The sequence below is a fragment of the Fusarium vanettenii genome, assembly GCF_000151355.1.
Source record: "Fusarium vanettenii 77-13-4 chromosome 12 genomic scaffold NECHAsca_56_chr12_3_0, whole genome shotgun sequence".
Taxonomy (NCBI): domain Eukaryota; kingdom Fungi; phylum Ascomycota; class Sordariomycetes; order Hypocreales; family Nectriaceae; genus Fusarium; species Fusarium vanettenii.
Window position 1 is genome coordinate 1 of NW_003315833.1, and position 21,969 is coordinate 21,969.

Below are 21,969 nucleotides of genomic sequence, written 5' to 3' on the forward strand. Positions count from 1 at the left end.
TATTCTTTATATATTAGGTATATTTAAATATTATCTTATATATTAAAAGATACTTCTAGATATCTAAGGTCTTTAGCTATAATTTAATAATATACCTAAATATATAGTTCTTATATATTAGTAATATCTATATATTCTCGGGCGGTCTAGATATATTATTCCTATAATATATTCTAATATTAATTTCTTTATTTATTATAAAGTTATAGGTAATATTTTTCTTTCTATAGGTTATTATTTATCTTAGGGTTCTATCGGTTATAGATCTAAGCTATCGCTAATTACTATTAAGCCTTTATTTTAGCGCCGTAATTAAGGTTATTATAATATTACTTAATTCGTCGTATTACCGCGATAATTTTAGCATTTAGGTCCCTATTAAGCTTATTAATTAATTTTAATAGTAATTTCTATCTTAACCTATCTATAAGATAAAACTATTTTATCTTCGAAGGTTTTATTATAGTATATTATAGCTTTGGCTAAGGGTAATTATTATGCCTAAATTATCCCTTAGTAAGGTATACCTAGCCGTAAGGTATAGTAATTTCCCCTAGTTCTAGACCGGTATTATTATACCTAGCCTAGGCTATACTAAGTATTTTAGTTATTTAAAGAGCTATTTATAGTTTATTATTAGCTTATATAAACCTTATTTACTTCTTACCTTTAGGGAGCTACTATTATTATAGCTAATAGCGGCCTTCCTTTATATTATATTACTTCTTATAATAGATTTTCTTAATATAATTTATCTTATAATAATATTAGTATTTAAGTCTATAATAATTGCGTTTTTTCTATTAGGTTACTCTAAGCTTTATAAGTCTTATATAGGTTCTATAAGATATATTATTTTATTAGTATCGCCCTTAGTTAATATTAAACTAAGGTTTCTAATAGTTTTCTTTACTATTACGAGGGTTTTATAGTTTCTTTTATAAGAATTATTAATTATTAATCTTAATTACTTAGCTAATATAATTAATAAGGTTATTAGGCTAGTCTTCCTTATAGAGTTCGGCCTATACCTCTTTCTTAAGTCTATTAAAGAAAAAGAATATTAGGGGTTCTTAGTCCTAATTAAGCTTTAAGGCGAGCTAGAGGTACTTAGTATTATATTCCGATATAAAGCGAGTTTATTAGAGTACCTTAATTTCTCTTTCCGCCTAGGCTTTTTTATTTATTATTCTAAAAGCTTATTAAAGCGCGGCTTTAAAAGCTTTAAAGCTAAAATAAAGGTTTATAATCTATAATAAGTATTTACTAAGTAGTTTAATAAGGTACTCTTTTATAATAGGTTTAAACTAGGCTATAATATATTTAATAAGATATCCTATGGCATACTAGACTTTACTAAATACTATAGTAAACTAGGTAAGGTAATAAAGCATAAATATATATAGCTATATAAGAAATATTAATAACTTATATATAATATTATTAAATTTCTCTAGTTATTCTAGCTTTAGGATTTCTCTAATATCCTTACCCTTTATAGTAATAATCACTATATTATTAATATTTTAGATATTCTTATAATACTATTAGTTTTAAACTTACTAAGTAATAGCTATATAATTAATAAGTCCTCTAAGTTCCTCTATTTCGGTAATTATAATAATAACCTAGGCATAGAATTACTTAACTTCTTTATTATTACTATTTATTTCTTTATTACTATTAAGGTTAACTTAAGCTAATATAACTAGGGTAAGTAAGTAATTAATAGGTAAAACCTACTAATAGTTATTACTAAGAGTAGCCTAAGTAGCTATTACATTTAATATTATCTAAAGTAATATAAGTAATCTAATAAATAAGAGCTATTAATATATAATAAGAGGATAATTCCTAAGGGATAAACTAATTATATTAGTTTATATTAGTATTAGATTATATTATATAGCCTTAAAAAGTAATATAAGTTATATCTAGTAATATACTTAAAGGTATTAAATATAACTAAGTTATATTAATAGCTAAGGTAATTAATATATAAGAAAGTATTAATAAGTATATCTTATATACTTATATCTTATCCTTAGACTAATATCCTTATAGCTTAGTCTAGGGTAAGACTAATATTTCTAAGGTTTAGTCTATAGACCAGAGGGAATAATACTTAGTCCCTTTAGCCTATGCTTAGTAAGGGCATTTCTGCTAGGTTTCCCCGCCTAGTCCTTATTATAGCCGTGATATTAGGACTCCTAGTTATATAAGAAATAGGCACTAAGAAACAATTAGCGCGAAGGGCAAGAAGTTATTTATTTTAAATTTAAAGTAATTAATATATAGTAATTATTATAGCAATTATTAACTTATATCTATTATATTATAGATTAATACTACTAATTAATATACTTAAGCCTAGTATTATCTTACTTACTTTATCGCTAATACTTACTCCTCTATTAATCTAGTATTAAACCTAGCCTTTAAGTCCTTAATTTACTTTATTTCCCCCTTTATATACCTACTAAATAGCCTAATACTCGCAAAGTATCTTTATAAAGAGGCTTAAACTCTATATAAGAATACTCTTTAGGCTTTACCTCTTTTAGCTAAAATCTCACTAATAATTAATAAATAATCTACCCCTTAAAACCACTTTTATATCCTTAGAATCCTTATATATTTTATTAATAATTAATAGTAAATATATTAGACTATACTTAGCTTTATTAATACTTTAAAAAGCTAAAGAGTAAAATTACTTTATCGCTACCTCGCCTTAATACTTCATAAGTATTATCTTCTATATTATTTATAATTTATTACTATAAATAATAAGGCTTATCTTAATATCTATAAGCTTTATTCCTAAATATAAATATTTTATTCTTATATTATAGTTTATTACCCTTAGTTTATCTACTATATAATATATATATTAAACCTTATAATAAAGGAGATAATTAATATTAAGAAGATATATATATAAGAAAAGGAATAATAAATACCTAGCAAGTATAATAATACTTAATTTACTAAAGACCTAGATCTCTATTAGTATTAAGATAAGAATAACTTAGAAAAGACTACCCTTAAGGTAAATAAATAGCTTAGTAATACCTAAGATACTAAATTACTCTCTAGCGCTATTTTAAAGGTAAATCTCTTATCTATAATAATCTATTATAATAATCTAATTATTTTATTATTTAGGTCCACTAGCTTATAGTCTTATTTACTTAAAGCCTAAAAAATTAAAAGCTCTTTATTATTATCTAATAGTAAATCTAGGTCTAAGACTACTCTCTCCCCTAACCCCTAAAGCTACCTTAGGATATTATTACTTAATAGAATTCTATAATAATTATACTTATCTAAATATAAATATTATATCCCTCTATCTAAGAATAATTTTATTACTTCCCTAATAGTAATTACAAGCTATTAGCGATAAATTAATAATAAATTAACTTTATTATTAATATAAGTTATATATTTATATACCTTATTAATTATATTAATTAGGCCTCCCTAGATAGCATCGCGATATCCTAGACCCTACTAAAAGTAACCTCTAGGTACCTATATCTCTACTTAAATATCTTTCTTATAAAAGAAAAAAATAATATTACTAAGCTATAGATATAAATACTCTTACTTAGTATTATAGATATATTAGTAAAGTTAGATACTTATATTAGATACTTCCTTGCGGAAATACTATATTTAATTATCTTTCTTTTTACCCCGCTAGAAGAAAGTAATACCTATAATATATAATAAAGAAGACTTACCGGTATTATAAGTAATATAATAATAAAATCTCTTAAGTCCTAGATAAAGAGCGACTTTATATAAGTTTATTCTAATAATTATATATAGAGAATAAATAATATTATATCTACCTCTACTAATAAAAAGCGCTACTTATTATACTTATTTCTTAGCCCTAAAAAGGTAAATATAACTTTTATTCCTATAATCCCTCTAATTATTATATTTTATATTAATTACTATATTTTATATTAATTACTATATTTTATATTAATTATTATATTTTATATTAATTATTATATTTTATATTAATTACTATATTTTATCTTAATTATTATATTTTATATTAATTATTATATTTTATCTTAATTATTATATTTTAATAGAATTATTATTTTCTTATTTACTTATTTTTTTCCTTCTTATTTATTTCTATTACCTTTGCTTATATCTATAGCCTTACTTAATACGCCTAGCTACCTCTATAATTTATATTAACTTTTTCTAAGAGTATATATTTTTATTATTTATAATTATCTTCTTATTAACCCCCTTAGGCTTATACGACTAGGAGATACTTCTATATTTTTAGACCTATATAGCTAAGGAGCCCCACTATACTAGCTTATACTAGATAGCCTAGGATTATCTCTCTATTTAACTTAGTATTATACCTCTTAAGTATACTTAAAGTATCTATCACTTTATTTACCGCTACGAGAGATATATACTTAAGGTCTTAACTATTAAAGACTATTTTTCGCTATAGTTCTATTCCCTTTCTTTACTTACTTCTTATAACCCTCTTAATTCTAAAAAAGCTTTAAATAATCCTATAATAAATAATTAACCCTAGTAGCTTAATAAACTAAAGAAAATAACTTCTTATTTATCGCTATTAAGGCATAAACCTAAATATCTCTCCTTTTTCTTTTAATCTATTAGGCCTTTAGACTAGATAATAATTATCCCTTCCGAAGGTCTATAATATAAGGCTTAGCTATCTTAAGAAAGTATCTAAGGGTCTCTATTCCTTCTTTCTAATAGTAACCCCTCTACCTAAGGACTTAATTAATCCTTAAGGGCAATTATACCTATTAACGTAGATTCTATTACCAGCCTTATTACTCTAATTAACCCTTAACTTAAGCTAATATCTCCCTTAAAGAGCCTAATGCTAATACCTTCCCTTATACTTAGCTCACCGCTTATCTATAAGCAGAAAAAGACCTCCCTAGGTAATCCCCTCTTATAGTCTACAGGCTATTAAAGATAGTCTTAATAATAATATATTCCTAGCTAATATTATTATTAGCTTATACTTTAATTTTATAATAATTATTATATTAATTAGCCTAAATTTATTAAAGCCTATATTATTAATTTTATCTTCCCTTACTTAGCTCTATAGCTACTTAGTAATATATATATATCTATCTCGATATATATATTATTACTTAGTATCCCCCTTACGACTATAATACATTCTCCTTATCCTACTTCAGGTTATTATACTTATTAACCGCCTATTACTCTAATAATATAGCCTAAGTCTCTCATAATTATCCCTTAATTACCTTAAGCTCTAGCTCTAATATAGTAATACGACGCTATAGCTCTATAATACCGGCAGGGTTATCTAATATAATATAGCTAATTATATTAAGGTTATTAAACTTCTTCTAGGCTATTATAAGGGCTTAGGGCTATATATAATTAAAATCTAGTTATAAATACATATTTCTAAGTACTTATATATGCGGAATTATTTCGCGAAATTAAGTTCTCTCTCTAATTAGAGAATAAAGGCTAGAGCTTAATCGCCGCCTAGTAAATATTCTTATCTATAATCTAATCTAATTAATATAATCTAATTAATATAATTATATAATATACCTTATTATAGTCTTTATTCTTAAAGATATAATAAATATAGCGGTAGCTACTATCTAGAGAGATATTAATAAGAATTCTAATATAATTAGGTATATACTTATAGTAATAGCAGCAAACTATAGAACTACCTAGTCTAATAATATTACGCTAATAGCTTATTATATAAGCATATTTAAGGCAAGGCATAGGTTAAGTCTTACCCTCGCGCTAGACTAAGGTTAATTTTTATTATATCTACTCTTTATTTTATTACTTATATAGCCTAAATAAATATATTTATCTTCTTAGCGCTTAAAGAGGCTTAAAAACTCTTTATTATAATTAGGGTTATAAGTCTGGCCCTAAATGCCTAGAAGTTCGAGAGGCATTATAGCGGCTTAGTAAATATCGCGCTTATAGGATAAGAATTATAATAATTAATTTATAATAATAGGGCTATATAATAAGAGCATAGATAAGAATTACTAACCTTACGATTATAGGGAATTATAAGAAGAAAAGAAAAAACAATTAATAAGGCCCTATTTTTTATATTTTTATAACTAATTATAAGACTTATCTTAAGGCCCCGCTTAGTTACTACGCTAAGTTACCCCCGCTTAATTATCTACGCTAAGTTACTCTACTAAATTATCCTCTCCTCTGCTTTATAATAATTATTATATTAACTAAGATTATTTAATTTAACTTATATTTTATTATCTTTAAACCTATAGGTACCTAAGCCTTTTCTTATATACCTAATAATAATCTATAGGTACCTAAGGGTAGCTCTTTTAACCTAATTTAGACTATTAGGCTTTTTAGGTAACTTATTTACTAGGTACCTATGGGAATTTTAAGCCCTAATAGATATCGATATTTATTTTAATAGAAATTACGACTCTAGACCTATATTCTCTTCTAAAGTTAAATTAAGCATATAGTATTTTAAATTATCCTTCTAATATAGGATTAAGCTTAAAGTATATTTTAGTCTTCTAAGAATATTATTTTATTATTATAAAATAATATTTTAAGTAAGTCTGCTAATAGTAACCCTAAGTCATTATGAGATTAGTTACTAGTAGTATGGATCCGATTGGGTTTTAATACTCTCGCATTTATAACTGAGTTTCATGCAATTGTAGTTTATGGCTTCTTATTATTACTGCAGATAAGAAAACCCTTTTCCTTTAGTTCTCTTACCTAACTGCCTATTGGCGTTCAGAACTCATCATGTAGATATCCTGGGGCGAGCCTGTGCTAGTGTGGACGTTTAGTGAACCAACATTAAGCTGGCGGTTCTACAGGCTTCTGTGTATTGTTTCCCTCCTAACGGCTTAGTGGCTCAGTTATCTCATCGAGGGCCAGGCTTCAACTCTGACAAAGAACACATTGTTTCCCTCCTTAAGATGCGCTATGGTGTAACCTAATATTGCTTTCAGTTCTGACAAGCATTGTTTTGTCGTCCATGGGGTCCTTGTCAGAATCAGTTTTGCTCAGTGATTGCCATGGGGTGTGTTCTTCCCAGCTCATGCTGTGAAGATGTTTTTTACAATTCTAATCTTAATTCAGTAATGGTAATTGAGTAGGTTTATTCGCTTATCTAATCCTAAGAATATCCTTAGTGCCTAAGCCTATTCATCCGGGGCTCAACGCCCTCGTTCGCCACCAAAATCGCAACCTCACTCAACCAAAAGGGTTAAAGACCCTCAAAAGCTAAGCTTGGGGAAAATGAGGTACTTGGACGTCCACTTATCCTGAGTGACATTCTTGACGGGCTCCTCCTCCGTCTTCGTCGTCTCGTCCTTAGCCTTTTGTGCCTGTTCCTTGTAAACAGCCGCAGCCTTCTTCCATCTCTCCTGGATCAGCTCGCGAACAGCAGCAGCCCTATCTCTGTCAAGTCCACGAAGGGCCTCAGTGACACCCTTAACTGCCTCTGGGTTGTCCTCCATGATATGACGCCCTTCAGAGTTGACCCAGATCAGAAAGTCTGGGTCCATGCACTCTCGAGGTAGTGTGCCACATTCGGCGTCATAGGGGTCAACATAAACCCAATCTACGGTGCTGCTGTTGATGGAATCGCATATCCTACATTGTATAGGGATTCGTACACTTTTGGTGTCATTCACCTCCGGCACGACGGCTTCTGGGTGCTCCAATAGCCAACCAAGCCAGGGAGTCCAGGCGGCCGCGCGCTCATTTGTCTCAGTGCTGGTCTGCTTTGCCATTTTGCGTTTTTCAGAGAGGGTTGGGATGGTGTAGATGGTTAGCTGTTGTAAGCGGCAGGATGCTTGGTGATCAAGTTTGCTACGAGAATAAGAGCCAATTTATAGATCTATTGTCATTATTAGCTGTGGGTCTGAACAGATAGAGATATTTCTCGTTCAGTTTCTGTGTCTCTTTATCCGGGTAGTCTGCTTTCTGGGCTGCTCTGTTAGTCCATGTGTCCGTGCTTGAAGGAACTGAACAGTGCAGAACTACGGGACATTTGGCATTGATCAACGAACAACACAAACAGAGATACAAACAACCCAATTTTCAGACAGTTTTTTCCCTTCAATCACATATGGAAGTGCAAGTGTTGTGATTCAATTAACTCTAATCCGACAGAATATCACTATAGTCTCTAATTAAGATCCTTGGTTACCATTCGAAGCCATTCACTCTTTGGACCATTCGTAGCAGTTGTCTCTTCCCAGAAACTCGGAACCTCCTGATACATGACTTGGCGCTTTTCATCTCCCCCGTGTGTCAGTATCTTTGCTTTCTTCCTACCTTTTCTGGGCTCGCCAAACCTTGAGGCTACATCCCATAATCGGTGCTTGAGAGATATGCGCCTGAGTTTATAATGATCTTCCCAAACAAACTTTCCCTCGACATTGTCAAGTTCCCGAGATAGGAAGCCTTTCAGGATTTTGGTAATAATAATCAGTCCAGAATCGGGACCTCCTGTAAACGCATGAGGCTGGTTCGGCTGAGGGCAGAGGAGGATGGACACGAGTGAGTTGCCACGGCTGAGTGCCTGTCCGATTTCTTCCTATTCGCAAGTGTTAGTAAGCTTATTAGGATTGATAGAGATCTCGTACCATTTCCCCTTCAGCCGGTGCAAACTCAAAATTCCTCAATTTGGGTACGTTGTTGATCAAGGTTCTCACAGTCACCGCTGATAACCGTGGAATGGCATTTGTACCAATGTCTTCCATGGAGTTTATGCTCAAGCTTTCCAAGTTACCATGAGTAATAATGGCTCGCCACAGAGCGTCAAATAGAAGAGGACCATCATCAATGGTAACCGGGTATGGGTTTTCTTCCTTGAGCTCCAGGCAAGTCAAAGAGTCAAATGACGCAACAAACCGGACCTTGGCCTCGAATTCCATATCAGCACCCAAGTCTCCGAGATGCTGCAATGCACTTTCGCTTGACATGACCAAGGACAGCTTGCGTAGGCTTGTTGCATCCGCCTCAGCAGCCAACCGCCTGAGAAGTAGAAAGAGGCGAAGGGCACCAGTTGCTACTATTCCAATCGTCAGGTCGTCTAAGCTCATAAAGTCAACGATGTTTTCTAGCGAATCGATCAGACTCTGATTGAAACGGAGACCTGTGAGAGAGAGTGACTTCAGGGCGCTGAGGTAGACATGGTCTTGGTCGATCCAGTCAGCTTCAGAGGCCATCTCTTCCCATCCGAGAAGAAAATTTCCCAGTTGCAATGAACTCGTCTCTAAATAAAGACTGCGAAGTGTCAATGCCGAGCTGAAGAGTATAGACAAAACCACGCTGTCATGTGCAAGGGCCGCGCCAAGACTATAGTCAACCACCTTGAGATGTTGCAGATTTGTGATGTTTCTCAGAGGGTACATGCGGAAGAGCGAAGAGTGGTCTGAGAATATGCTCAAGGCTCTAAAATTTTCCATTGACGCAATGTGATCTCCCATTGATCTATGGAGGCTGTCAGTGTCTACCACGGACGCGAGTGAGAGGGGGTACCGACGGTGAAAGAGAGCCTACATCCACGATTTCGGCATTCTGCATGTTCTTAAAGGCCTCATCGAGGTATCTATTGGCAAGATACATATGTGACCGTTTTGGGGGGAGAATGCCAAAAGTCAACTGGCGAACACGAGATGCACATGCTGGTATCTCATCCTCATCGACGCCTCGCGGGAACCTGTTCTGTTGGCCCTTGTGTTGGCCTTCTCTCAACAGTTGCCTTTTCTGAGCAATGCTGAGATGTGGCTCAATGACACGTATCAACTTGTCTACATGGCCAGGAGAGTCAACAGAGAGGTGTAGATATTGTTGGATGCGTGGTTTTGTGACTTGATGATATCGTTTGCAGGTCAGGCCCAGCCTTCGTAGGGTCAATGGCTCTTGTATCTATGAAAGCATCAGCCCTATTGTAGCACATATTCTTGTGACTCCCCACGTTGTCTAGGATCAAGTCCAATATTTCTTGTGGTAAAGACGAGAGATTGGTCCTGGAACAGCCGGCTTGGGCCAAATCTAGGACTCTCCGTCTACTTGAGCTTGTCCGCCTTTCGTCATGAACGCGATCAACGGCCTCATGTTGCTGTGTGTCTGTAATGTTCTTTGTTCTCTTTGTCGCCACTTTCCTACATTTTGTACTTCTTCTTTTCGGAGGCATCTCGTAGGTACAGCGTTGCCTGAAGTCACTTTGGATTGTAATGACACAATTAGGGTGGAAATTGGCCAAAGTGTGTGGAAGAGAGAGGCTGCTTATTTCACGTGATGCTGCGCCGTATTGTGCTCTGCTGCCTGGCAACCTAGCACCGTGAGATGACCAGAAATGGCCCAAATGGGCTAGTGAGTCATCGGCCATTAGAGGCCTGTCCAATGTCATGATCTAGATCAAGCTGCAATGTCGTTTAAACCAAAGCCCGAAGAGCCTAAATCTGTTCCAGCTCTACACGCAGCTGATCTACTGTACGAGTCCACAGGCCATCAGACCAAGCAATTCGGGCCACAGCCCCAAGAACATCATCCCAGCTAAGCCTTCTCACAAGCATCGTACGGTTGATCTGACCCAGTATCCACTCTTGGTCTTGGCCTGTCTCGACCAACGCATCTATGACCAAGACCCAAAGCTCCAAATCCTCCAGGCCTGTCCAATCGAGTTTATGTGATTTGAGCAACATCGGGAGTCGTCCTTGATGATAACAGAGGATCGTGTTGCCATTCTTGTTACCTGCAAGCTTCGTGGAGGGGCCCGAGAGGAACAAGAGCGAAGCCAGGCGTAGCACCTCGTGCAGAGCCACACCATCGTCGCGGATATCCAGAAAATCATGTCGAGGCAATCTCAGCATCTTGGACACAACAAGCTGCAGTTCTTGCATCAACATTGGATCTTTAGTCCACTGTAGTTTCTCGCGGGCTGCGGTTGCAAATTCGGACATGGACTCGAGTAGGGTGCACAGATCCGAGTCATCTGGTAGTCGCTTCTGCAGTGTGCTGGCGATGGCACCAGGAGCACGCGATGCCCCTTGCTGTGGTAATGGGTCTTCAAGGGGTTCAAAAAATGATGGTGAATCGCGCATCATTGAGCCACATAAACTTGTCCTGCAGGAGTTCAACCTCAGTTACAAGAGTCAACACAGGGATATCTTACCAGATAAGTGTCATCTGCAGATAACGAGAACTAATCTTGTTGAACCCGCCACGAAGCTCAACTACTTTTCTCAACCCCTGCATGTGGATTACCCATCGGTCGAGGTTGAAGATACATATCTAGGGGTAAATTTAGACAAGCTGAAATGATAGGGAACCAAGGAATCTCACATCATAACATGCCAAGGTGATGACGACGCCGACGAGCGCATCACAGACCTGGTTGCCAATGGTGGTTAGGCGCTGGTTGATAAGACCAACTGACTTGTTGTAGTGATCCAAGGAGCTGTTGCTCTCCTCTAGTAGATGCTGCCTATGTTCTTGGGCAAAGACCAATGTCAGCGCAAGAGCAACATGCATTGCGCTGTCTTCCATCATTGCGAGAGTAAAGGAGAGCTCTCGCATCATTGAGCAGACAGGTGAGTCCCATTCACGTACTACTCGTGGTTAGTAGGTCCCTACACAGAGGGTGAGAAATGCTGTTGGGCTTACAAAAGGCGATGATCTTGTGAGCACGACCAGAAAAATGTCGATAGTTGAGCTCCTGGTCTGCGCTCATTGGTGAAGGAATACTCTGCATATATAGCCGAGAAGCGAACTCGATGTTGTCGTCTGCTTGCCAGGGCACAACAGCGGTAGACGATGGTGTTTCCACTGATTTCAGAGCAACCTCCATTTTCTCATTCTTTTGCTTCCTTCGCCTTGCCATGCCTATCGGTTTCATAACATGGCGGTTGATCTTTCTCTGGGTGTTTCGGTCTTTGATCTGGTCTGGGCGTGTGATGCTGACAAACATCAAGTCGGCTTTGGGGGCTTGACGCCCTTGAGTTGATCGTGATACCATGTTTCAATCGAATCGAATGATATTCTTGAGGAGATTTCTTTAGCCAGTAGGCATGTTAAAATAGTGTTTTATAGGAAGACGGTGCTAACGGGTGTCAGGAATGTCCATTTGTAAGCATCATCTTGGTGGGCCCACCTCGCGAAGCCGCTTGCAAGGACCAAGCGTCACATATTTAGCACAGGTAAGAAATGCAACCTTGCTTTGAATGAGATGAGATGCGATGGGCAGTTGAATTCTTGCCTATCTAGATAAACCTTCAACTAGAGATTCATCCTATAAACACGAGGTTGTCTATAAACAGGCGTATTCCAGACCTTAGTTGCTCACTCCACCGCTGACAGAAATGTACTGTCCAGTAATCCATCGAGACTTTTCAGACACAAGGAGCAGAACAGCATCACCAATATCCTCAATGGTACCAACTCTTCCAGCAGCCCTAGTGTTGTTGACGTGCTCTCGGTGCAGCTCCTCCTGAAGCTCCGGTGGGACAATGTCCGTGGCAACGGGGCCGGGGGCGACAGAGTTGACAGTGATACCATGGCTGCGGCCCCACTGCATCTTGTTAGCTCCATCCACTCACGATTCTTGGTGTCACTTACCTCCTTGGCCCACGACCAGGTAAGACTATCAAGGGCAGCCTTGGAAGCTCCATAGATGGGAATATCGGCTTGTCCAAGCTTGGAGGCGGTCGACGTGATGTTGATGACTCGGCCACCGGAGGGCATGTGAGGCACAGTAGCCTGAGCAACAAAGATGGGGCCCTTGACATTGACATCAAAGGTTCTAGTAATGTCTTCGGCCTTCATGTCGAGACTGCTACTAGCAGTGCCCCAGCCTGCATTGTTGACTAGCAGGACGTTAGTTACTTATTTTCCGCGATTCAATGAAAAAGACATACCCAGAATGTCAATGTGGTCAGTTCCGAAAGCCTTGAGGGTCTCTTGGACGAGAAACTTGGCACCCTCAGGTGTATCGACGGTAGTTTTCACAACAGCAACTCGACCTCCAATACTCGTGATTTTTTCAGCCAGAGCGTTGGCTCGCGCAGTGACTGAGTCGGAGACGTAGTTGATGGTGACGGCCGCTCCGTTTCGGGCTAGGGCGAGTGCGATTCCGGCACCGATTCCGTTCTCACGACCAGAGCCGGTGACGATGGCAACCTTGCCAGCGAGAGAGAGAGTATCGACAGCCATTGTGAATGAGGTGTTGGAGATTGAGGTAAAATGTGATTGAGTTGTTGGTGTTGTTGGTGTTGAATGCCTGTGCTGGTAAGTGTCACTGAGAAGGAGTTCATCCAGGCCTTTAATCGATCTCAAGAAGATATGCTATCGTAATCCGTCCTTGCAATTGAAGGTCTACCTGTTACCACATTAGGAAATAGGTGTTGTCTGAAGATTGCATCATCACGATATCCACCTTCAGCCTCATCGAGCCCTAGATCTCTATTGCATCGCTTTCTAATGTCTTGACGTCTTGGCCATGTCCTCCGACGCAGGGTAGGTTAACGCGTCTCTAGACACTATACCCGAAACGGAAACAGGTGACCCTGGTCGTGCAGGACGCCAGTCGATCTTCCAGGGGCTAAGATTCTCAGCATGGCTGACAAATGATGAAGCGGGCACTTCATTGTGTAATCTCTCCGTCTGTAGAGAATCGAATCGAGCAAATTCTATTCCTTCACCGCTTTAGCCGTTCTTCGGTCGAGTCGCGGAGACTTGGCGTTGTCTTTGCGTCCTGTTCGGCCACCACCATCCACCTATTCTCTCCCACGCCCTTCTTCATCAAGAAATCACGTGATAGGTCTGGTGGTCTAGTGGTATGATTCTCGCTTAGGGCAAACCCGAAAGCAAGCTTGCGAGAGGTCCCGGGTTCAATCCCCGGCCAGACCCTTTCTTTTGCCGTTTATCATGACGACTAAGTGTTTCCTTTTTGGCCTGGTTTAGTATTTTCGCGTTTTTACTACGATAAGGAATACCCAGTTGACGAATTTCCCGTCATTTAAGCTGCGAGGCCCAAGTTTATTGGGTTCATCATCGTATTCCCGCTTTGTCCTTGCGAGCAATCGCCCTGCTCGCCGTGCCCATACAATAAGACGTTTCTGTCCACCACGGCTGTCTTGCTGCCACGCAATAATCGAAGCCTCCATTTCGATTGAGCCAATGTTATCGTCTTCGAAAAAGGACACTGTCATGACCTTTGTGGCCAAATCGGGAGGACAATTATTCTGACCGTCACGAGCTTGCGGACAATGCCCCTCCACAAAGGCTTGTCTTGAACAGGGGCTTAACATCGAGCATTTACCTCATTGACCCTTCTGACTTCCTTGAAAAAGCTTTGTTGTGAGGCACCGAGTTACTGGGCCCATCTCTACTGTTCTTATACGGCTTTGTACGAGAAATGTACTTATTACTCTTGCTTTACTCGGTTCATCCGTCTTCAGTTTACAATCATTTTTGATTCCTCGACTTGCATCGTCTCCTTTACTCAAACAGACACTGCAATCACTATTCTACTACTCATCGCTCCTCATCATGGCTGAACAACGCCCTCCCACGCCGGCGACGGGCGACGACTCCTTATCTGTGGGCCCCTCCAGAAAGGCCCCGGATGCTGAGGAATGCACCCTCGTCAGTTTCTACGCCGAGACATATCCTGGCGGGCCACTGTTGCTCCATAATCTGTGGTTCCATGAGAGCTGGAGTGGTTTTGATGCGCCGCTGAACATCTTATTTGGCGAGATAGACTATAAGCCTATGGCCGTTATGCTTCCTCATGCTCCTGAGGGGACGCCGAAGAACGATTATGACTTTGAGTTCGTGCAGTTTCACGGTCCCAGGCCGGATAAGTCTGAAAGGGAACCGCCTCGTCCCAACTCCCGGGCAGGCAACCAACACGCAAATGCTAGGGTTCCCCCATTCTTTCGAGCCTCCGCTGAAAGGGTCCGCGGAATGGCCAATCGCATCCGCATTCCCACTTTCCGGCCCCCTCCCGCCCGGTGGTGGTATCACAAGTTCAAACAGTTCCTAAAAGCTGTTCTCATCCTCGTCACCATCATTGCCGTCATTTTTGCAGGTTTCAAGCTTGTTGACCATGGTCCACAGCTGCGAGAGAACATTGTATCCAAGTTTGAATCGATCACTGAATCGATCACTCAGTTGATCACCCAAGGAAGTAGTCATACTGATCATTTCAACGCTGATAGGGATGATAGCGATAATAGGGACTATTTCAACATGGGAAGAGACTATTTCGATACCGACAAGGACCCTTTCAACACCGACAAGGAGCAAGTCAAAGCCGATACGCACAATTCCGAGGCTGGTCGAGACCACTCCAGGGTTACCAAGGACCGCTCCAAGACTGCCAAGGGCCAACCCGAAACCAACAAGGGCCAATCCCAAACCAAAAAAGATAACATCAAGACGGATAAGGGCCAGCACAAGTCTGGCAAAAAAGCTGACGGCAACCATTTCCGCGGCTCCTGGACCAAGCCAGACGATACACACATCACCTTTGAGGCTTCAAAAACGTCTGAAGATCATGTAACAGAAGTAAAGTTTGTCCAATCAGAAGAGCAGTTCATCAAGGATGCAGATGACAATGTGCTCTTTTCCTTGAACAGCGTTACTCGGTTCTTTGTGACGCTCATTGGTGGTAATGAGCATGACGAGAAACTGGACAAGGTGAGTGAACTTACTGAACATGTTTGTAAAGAAGGATGCTAATATTTAAACTTAGATCATGGAAGGACTAGGGGCCGTATCCTCAAAAGGGAGTAAGAAGGCCAAGTCACGATGGTGGTGGTGGTAGGGTTGTGTGTAAGGGTGCTTGGGGTTATGATGGTCGACATAGTAATGATTGATGCACTGGGTCTGGAATCATGCATTTGCTGAGTAGTGTTTTTGGATTGGAGTTAGAGCGTTTATTTTGGGCCAAAAGCTTTGTATTTGCGGACTTGTTGTTTATATTTGACCGATACCCTGTTCCTAGACATGAATCCATATATCCCTCTAGATTGCACGTCGCATCACGTTCCTTGCAACGGAAGATTTGCTCACAGATTAATTATTCTTTTAAATGTTTCTGTGAAAGTTCTATGCTGAGACTTTTGCTCTAAAATCACACGAGACGGAATTGTATCACCGTTCCTTCAAGAGAATCTACCCATCGCTCGAGGTCATCAACTGGTGACATGTGCCCCGAAGACCCAGGCTTGGAGGCATCTAAATACCAGAGTCTCTGGAAATTCTTGGAATAGGGATCGTGTCCTAGCACCAAAGCTCCATATCCCAACCACATGATCCAAGCAGTTGCCCTAAACGATGCCGGGTATGACAAATACTCTAGGTCATCCTCGTCAAACGCCCGGAGAGTATTACCATCTTTGACAGAAAGTAAGCAATCCACGTCAAAATCTACCGAGGTCCATGGTTCCTGGTTGCCTTTGTCCCCCATAACTACAATCTCGTACTTGATCTGCTCGTGGCTTGAGCGAGTGTTATACACCAGGGTGGCTTTGAACAACGACGCCTTGATCAACAAGTGACCACCTTCAAGGCGGCCGAATGGGGCGTCCTTCGAAGTCTCGCAATGGGCCTCGAGAATCTCGGGACGAAGTCTCAAAGCTAGCACTGATAGCTCACGGTCGTGATGAAACTCTGCTCGAGCCCTCTCACTCATGGATATCCAGGACCATGTTGGAGCGAGCTTGCTACAAGGCGCTCGGATATTGCCCTTGTCGAGTCGCCGCCTCGTCCAGGATAGACCTTCCATTAGATATGTTTCCCATACCCCAGCCAAGTATCAACCACCGACAATGCCCTGAAAGCGAGACGCGATCCCACTCAGCGCTGGCAGCCGATCAGTTGTATACGTGATGGAGCGATCTGTGAACTCGGCAACGACACTCATCCACAACTCCCAAATGGCTTTTCTGTGCTCTACATTATCCTGTGACGTGTTCACGATATCAAAGAACGGCCTTGATGGTTCGTGAGTCGTGACTTTGTCCCAAACTTGGAACCCATCTTCTGACAACGTCTCAACATCACACTCCCAGGTAACATCTGAGGGGCTGAAGTGTATAACCCGAGTTGATAGGATGGATTCCTGCATTGCCCAAGCCCTGGTTGGCAGAAAGTGACGGGCTATTGGACAGTAAAAGCTAGGATGTGCTTCCTGTAGTTGTCTGTCGTAGTGTTCTCGTGCGACCAAGTATGGCGCAGAAGAAGCAGTCTGGGGCTGCCATCGCTCGTCTCTGTTTGAAAGAAACGGGGGTGTTCCGTCAGGAGAAGAGTCAACGGCGACCGTAACCCTCGCTTCAGAGTAATACTGTGCCATCTTGGCAGCTTCAACCTCCCAGTCGGACCCGTCATCCTGGATGATGCAGAGGGAGTCGATCCATATAAACTTGATACCAAGCCGCCTGCAGAGCCAGATGGAATCTTTGAAAACAGCAGAGAGACTGTCCCATAAGATTTCGGATTTCATAGACTCAATGTTTCCTTGCAAAGTTCGAATAGGACGTTTCTCGGGTGGTCCCCAGCAATGGCTCAAAGCTGCGCAAGAGCCTTGTTCATCCTCGCCGGTCTCATATAGTCGAATCTGACCGTGTTCATCACCGATGGACACCAGCCTAGTAGGCAATATTCTGTCACCCCCAGATCTGCAGTTGCGGTGACATTCATGTCCTGTCTCACAGAGGTTGAGCATTTTCTTGATGAATGATGTGAGGGACGCGTTTGTGGCTGTGCCTGAAGTGACTTGGGGGCGGCTGGTAAGCGTCGAGATTAGCCAATCATCAAGAGTTGCTCAGGCGCTCCAACAGAGGCCGCTCACCATGAAGAGGACTTGATGTCCACTCAAAGTGGCGAAAGTCGAGGTCGAAGCTCATCTTAAAGAGTGGGGGTTTGCCGTTTTAATTAAGAGGAGTGAGGCTAGTCAGCTCAATTATAAGCTTAAAATTGATCGTCTTGGCTCGTGGTTCATGATTTGATAAGTCCTGGAATAAAGTCACCAAACATCTACCAAGTATCTCTTTTGCCTCGTAGGACTACATCGGAATCATGCCTTCAGACCCCAAGCCCTGTTTTGATGATCCAGAACAGTGACGTTTCTGGCGTGATATCGCCCCCAAGGACTCATGCAGGCTGACAGGGCCTGAGACGTGTGGAGATTGTGTGAATACTTGATGCGATAAGCATGGAGAAGGATCTGGACAAGCTATAAAACCGCGATAAATTCAAGAGCGTCTCATGTATTCCATTTTCCTACTTGAGCCGATGCAGAGCTTTATCTCCAATTATATACAATTCTTTCCATGCTTCATGTTCTTATTCTAGGTACTTTAGGTAGGTAGGCATCACCCCTGTACAACCAGCAACCAACCACAGTCACTAAGCGTTGATCAGCGCGTACAGCCCCAATCCTCTGTTTCAGGGAGTATTTAGCGTAGGCTCCTCCCCACTGACCTTAATTCTTCATCCTTCATCCCAGTGGCAACATGTCGCGCCAGAATCACCTGGAGATGTCCAGTTTTGACTCTCTTTCCCTCGATAGGGATCCCTGGTTAAGAGAGGTACGTGCTCAGGTCACTCAGAATCGGTAGCAGTCAGGATACTAACTTGGTTCAGACGTCACACGAGCAAGCAAAACCGCCAGCATTTGGCTTCTCCAAGTATTCCACTCTCAGCAGTACTGCCGAGGATCCTTTCCCTCAAAGCACAACCACGCCGTCTTTTCAAGACCCGAGAGCAAGGGATGTAGTCGAAAGTACCGAGACTCTCATACAGGGTTCGACCTCTCGGGGCCCATACCCAAAGAAGCTCAACAACCCAGAGCCCCCAAAGAAAGTCTGCAGCAAAGGAATATGGACAGCTCTTGGCCACTTGACTCTCTTCCATCTGCCAGCTGTCGCAATCACCCTGGCAATCCTCGCCCTCTACATCGCCCAAGTCCGCTGGCCTCATCCTACCGTCGAGCAACTGAGCATTCTCCAATTCGTGGCAAAGGGCCACGAGATTCTCATCTTGGTATCTCTAGCTGATGTCCTAATGTATCGGGTTTACTACGGCCTCTTGGTTGACAAGAATGGCGTTCCCCTTGGCTTTCTCTCGTCGCCCTTTCAGCTCGGTGCCCCGATCCTCTACCTCTTTAGTTGGGAGCTATGGTCTGCTATATTGCAGCCGAGAGCTAACCACTCGCGAGGAAGACCCCGAATTACTGGCTTCATCATCATCGTTGTCATTCTTCTCTCTCTCGCTGCTGCTCCTTTGTCTGCCATCGCAATCATCCCACGCGAAGGGTGGCAACAAGTCCACCTACAGCCAAAAAAGGAGGAAATCATCACATACGTGAGGGCCCAGCTATACGAGACGGACCTGGACTCCAAGCATGTTGAGCTATATGAAGTCTTCGCAACTTCGTCGCCAAGTCAACAAGATCTCTTCAGGATGCTCATTCCCATCATCGATGACCCGCCAGACAAGGAAGAGTTTAGCAGTTCGCGACGGATGGCCAACTTTACGTATACCAACTATAACCTCGACACCCCGGGGAGCCGTCTCATCTCGCTCACCATGGACTTTGAGGACCTAGAGTCGAGCTCAATAGCCATTGCTACAACTCCCATGAGCGCCGTGGCTGATCAGCTTGATCGATACTGGAGGGAGAAGCCAACCGATGTTCTCACCAAGTCTTATCGAACGGCTGTGAATTCTTCAGAAGTGCAGAGATGGAAACAGCCTCTAATTGCTGTGGAGTGCTCGCCTAACAAAACAGCGGGATCACAAGCAAGTTTTAGTTTTCAGTCCAACATTACCAACAACAATGTTCTTCTCGACGCGGACAAAGACTCTGGCTTCAAGAAGTTACTCAAAGTCGCCCGAAGGAAGAAGTCACCCCAGCTCGGTTATCAGATCGTCGATCTCCCAGACAGCAAAACCTCTTCCATCAGTGCGGCTATGGTGTTTGTCACTGATGACTGGAGGGCCGATGATGGTACACCATTGCAGGGTGAGGAGGAGGGACTTCTCGAGCTGGAGCTATGCCGCATCCATGCTCGCTGGGAAGAGGCCGACGTCTGGGTTGAGGAGGGGAAGTCGAGTAATGTGCAGAGCCAGCTCGACTCGCCTCTGTTCAGGTTCTCTCACCACTTTGGAGACTCTGCCAAAGCTGGTGACACCATCAAAATGAAGGAAGAATGGTTGACGGCCCTAGGAGAGCGAATAGGCCTGGACGGTGGCTTCTCTAATGAGACAAACTCGACATATCAGCAGATACGCGACTTTTGTTATTCCGGCATCGTGTACAGTTTATCTTCTGACTGTCTTCACATTACCCTAGCAGCGCATTTGACGGATGCATTGTCTCAGACAGGTCCTACATATGGCTTCAGTGAAGGCAATGGAATGGAGTATCCCACTGACTCACCACCGGATCATAACGACACTATTATACATCAAACCTACTTCTTGGGAGGGCACGTCTATGACTTCAAGACAAGCAGGACCATTCCGTTTGCTTTCTCGGTGCTTCTTTTACACGTTCTTGTCGTCCTCGTCCACGTGGTAACAGTACTTTTATCACGGCACCCATGGCATGTATCTAGCTGGTCAAGCTTTGGACAAATTCTTGTGCTGGCGCTGCGTTCTAAAGCTTCGGATGAGCTGGGGAGCGTAGGTGGAGGGGTGGAAAGTTCACAGACGTGGAATACAACTGCTGCAGTGAGAGTAGTTGGAGACGAGGGACGCATAGAGATGATGCTCCGCCAAAGAAGCAGGGGCACGGGCCAAGATCAGCAATTGGAAGATGGGGGTGACAATGAGAGAGGTGTGACGCAGGTGCAGCCAGATATTAAGTATCATTAGGTGGCAGAGCAGGGCGGTGTTTTTGTGATTTTATAGAAATACAGCGTATTGCTATCCCATCTTGGTATCCAATGACTAGAGTCCAATGCTACTTATTTCGTTGCTGAGGCTGAGGGCGCAAGCTAGTCTCCCTGTCGATCTGAGTTTATTCAAGCGCGGAACTTGATTGAAGTCCGCCCTCCGCCTCAGCCAGGTATATAAACTCCGATGGGGCCATTCTAATCTTCGACTCTGCTCTTGATACTTCTTAACCACTTCCCCAGCTTGAACCGTTCGGTTGAATTCATCCGCATCAGAGTTGAGTTCAAGTCCGTTCTCTGCTATCTACAAGACACTCTAGTGCGCAGCTGTTTTTACATGAGTGATAAATCTTTTCTCGACACCGAACTCGTCTCCTATTCTTACACTCTGAATTGCGAGGCACTCATCATCGATTACGAAAAGACGAACCCGCCATGGAGCAAGCTACATATCCCGGAGATGACATCATCCCTGATGCTGAGATGATTTACAATCAGACCCGAACTATCAGCGCATCAGCAGCAGACATATTTCCATGGGTCGTACAACTAGGAAAAGGTCGCGGAGGCTGGTATCTTACATCACGCTGGGAAAGGATGCTGCCCAAGTCATGGGTCGCCAGCCGTGTCATCAACCCAACTTTTCAACAGCTCAAACCAGGAGATCGAGTACCCGACTACGGAACAAAGGATGACTATTTCGATGTTGTCAGTATTGACCCACCTCGGTCGCTTATCTACGAAAGCCTCTGGTTCGGCACAAAGTTTACATGGGCCATACTGCTTCACGAGACCGAATCGGCAACTGGTGTATCGACTGTCGTCCATCTCCGGTTTCGTGGCAAAATTGCGCCTACGGGACTGAGGCGTAGAGTAATTGTCTGGCTTGGAGGTATTTTGGACCACACTACAACAGCGCCGATGCTAGCTGGGTTGGCTGAGAGGGTGGAGAGGGAGCATGTCGACTGAGGGGGCGATTGCACTGAAGATGAGATGATGAAGATTT

At 41.5% G+C, this 21,969-nt stretch overlaps 8 protein-coding genes across 8 annotated transcripts; 3 read left to right on the forward strand and 5 right to left on the reverse strand.

Moving 5' to 3' along the window:
- Nucleotides 1–7,319: 7,319 nt before the first annotated feature.
- On the reverse strand, nt 7,320–7,838 carry NECHADRAFT_87295 (uncharacterized protein; the record flags this gene model as incomplete). The annotated part of the gene is made up of 1 exon (XM_003040846.1): nt 7,320–7,838. The coding sequence occupies one exon, from the start codon at nt 7,836–7,838 to the stop codon at nt 7,320–7,322; it is 519 nt and encodes a 172-aa protein (XP_003040892.1).
- Nucleotides 7,839–8,236: 398 nt separating this feature from the next.
- Nucleotides 8,237–10,173, reverse strand: NECHADRAFT_87296 (uncharacterized protein; the record flags this gene model as incomplete). Its single annotated transcript, XM_003040847.1, has 4 exons — nt 8,237–8,647; nt 8,697–9,425; nt 9,616–9,984; nt 10,129–10,173. 4 exons carry the CDS (start codon nt 10,171–10,173, stop codon nt 8,237–8,239), a joined length of 1,554 nt encoding a protein of 517 aa, XP_003040893.1.
- Nucleotides 10,174–10,514: 341 nt separating this feature from the next.
- On the reverse strand, nt 10,515–12,076 carry NECHADRAFT_53329 (uncharacterized protein; the record flags this gene model as incomplete). Its single annotated transcript, XM_003040848.1, has 4 exons — nt 10,515–11,178; nt 11,309–11,352; nt 11,404–11,672; nt 11,725–12,076. 4 exons carry the CDS (start codon nt 12,074–12,076, stop codon nt 10,515–10,517), a joined length of 1,329 nt encoding a protein of 442 aa, XP_003040894.1.
- A 315-nt stretch (nt 12,077–12,391) lies between these two features.
- Nucleotides 12,392–13,269, reverse strand: NECHADRAFT_53235 (uncharacterized protein; the record flags this gene model as incomplete). The annotated part of the gene is made up of 3 exons (XM_003040849.1): nt 12,392–12,628; nt 12,676–12,923; nt 12,975–13,269. 3 exons carry the CDS (start codon nt 13,267–13,269, stop codon nt 12,392–12,394), a joined length of 780 nt encoding a protein of 259 aa, XP_003040895.1.
- Nucleotides 13,270–14,607: 1,338 nt separating this feature from the next.
- Nucleotides 14,608–15,886, forward strand: NECHADRAFT_87299 (uncharacterized protein; the record flags this gene model as incomplete). The annotated part of the gene is made up of 2 exons (XM_003040816.1): nt 14,608–15,759; nt 15,815–15,886. The coding sequence occupies 2 exons, from the start codon at nt 14,608–14,610 to the stop codon at nt 15,884–15,886; spliced, it is 1,224 nt and encodes a 407-aa protein (XP_003040862.1).
- A 993-nt stretch (nt 15,887–16,879) lies between these two features.
- On the reverse strand, nt 16,880–17,788 carry NECHADRAFT_53332 (uncharacterized protein; the record flags this gene model as incomplete). Its single annotated transcript, XM_003040850.1, has 1 exon — nt 16,880–17,788. One exon carries the CDS (start codon nt 17,786–17,788, stop codon nt 16,880–16,882), a length of 909 nt encoding a protein of 302 aa, XP_003040896.1.
- Nucleotides 17,789–18,578: 790 nt separating this feature from the next.
- On the forward strand, nt 18,579–21,001 carry NECHADRAFT_105657 (uncharacterized protein; the record flags this gene model as incomplete). Its single annotated transcript, XM_003040817.1, has 4 exons — nt 18,579–18,657; nt 18,914–19,499; nt 19,575–20,040; nt 20,089–21,001. The coding sequence occupies 4 exons, from the start codon at nt 18,579–18,581 to the stop codon at nt 20,941–20,943; spliced, it is 1,986 nt and encodes a 661-aa protein (XP_003040863.1). The 3' UTR covers nt 20,944–21,001.
- Nucleotides 21,002–21,398: 397 nt separating this feature from the next.
- On the forward strand, nt 21,399–21,932 carry NECHADRAFT_87302 (uncharacterized protein; the record flags this gene model as incomplete). The annotated part of the gene is made up of 1 exon (XM_003040818.1): nt 21,399–21,932. The coding sequence occupies one exon, from the start codon at nt 21,399–21,401 to the stop codon at nt 21,930–21,932; it is 534 nt and encodes a 177-aa protein (XP_003040864.1).
- Nucleotides 21,933–21,969: the final 37 nt, after the last annotated feature.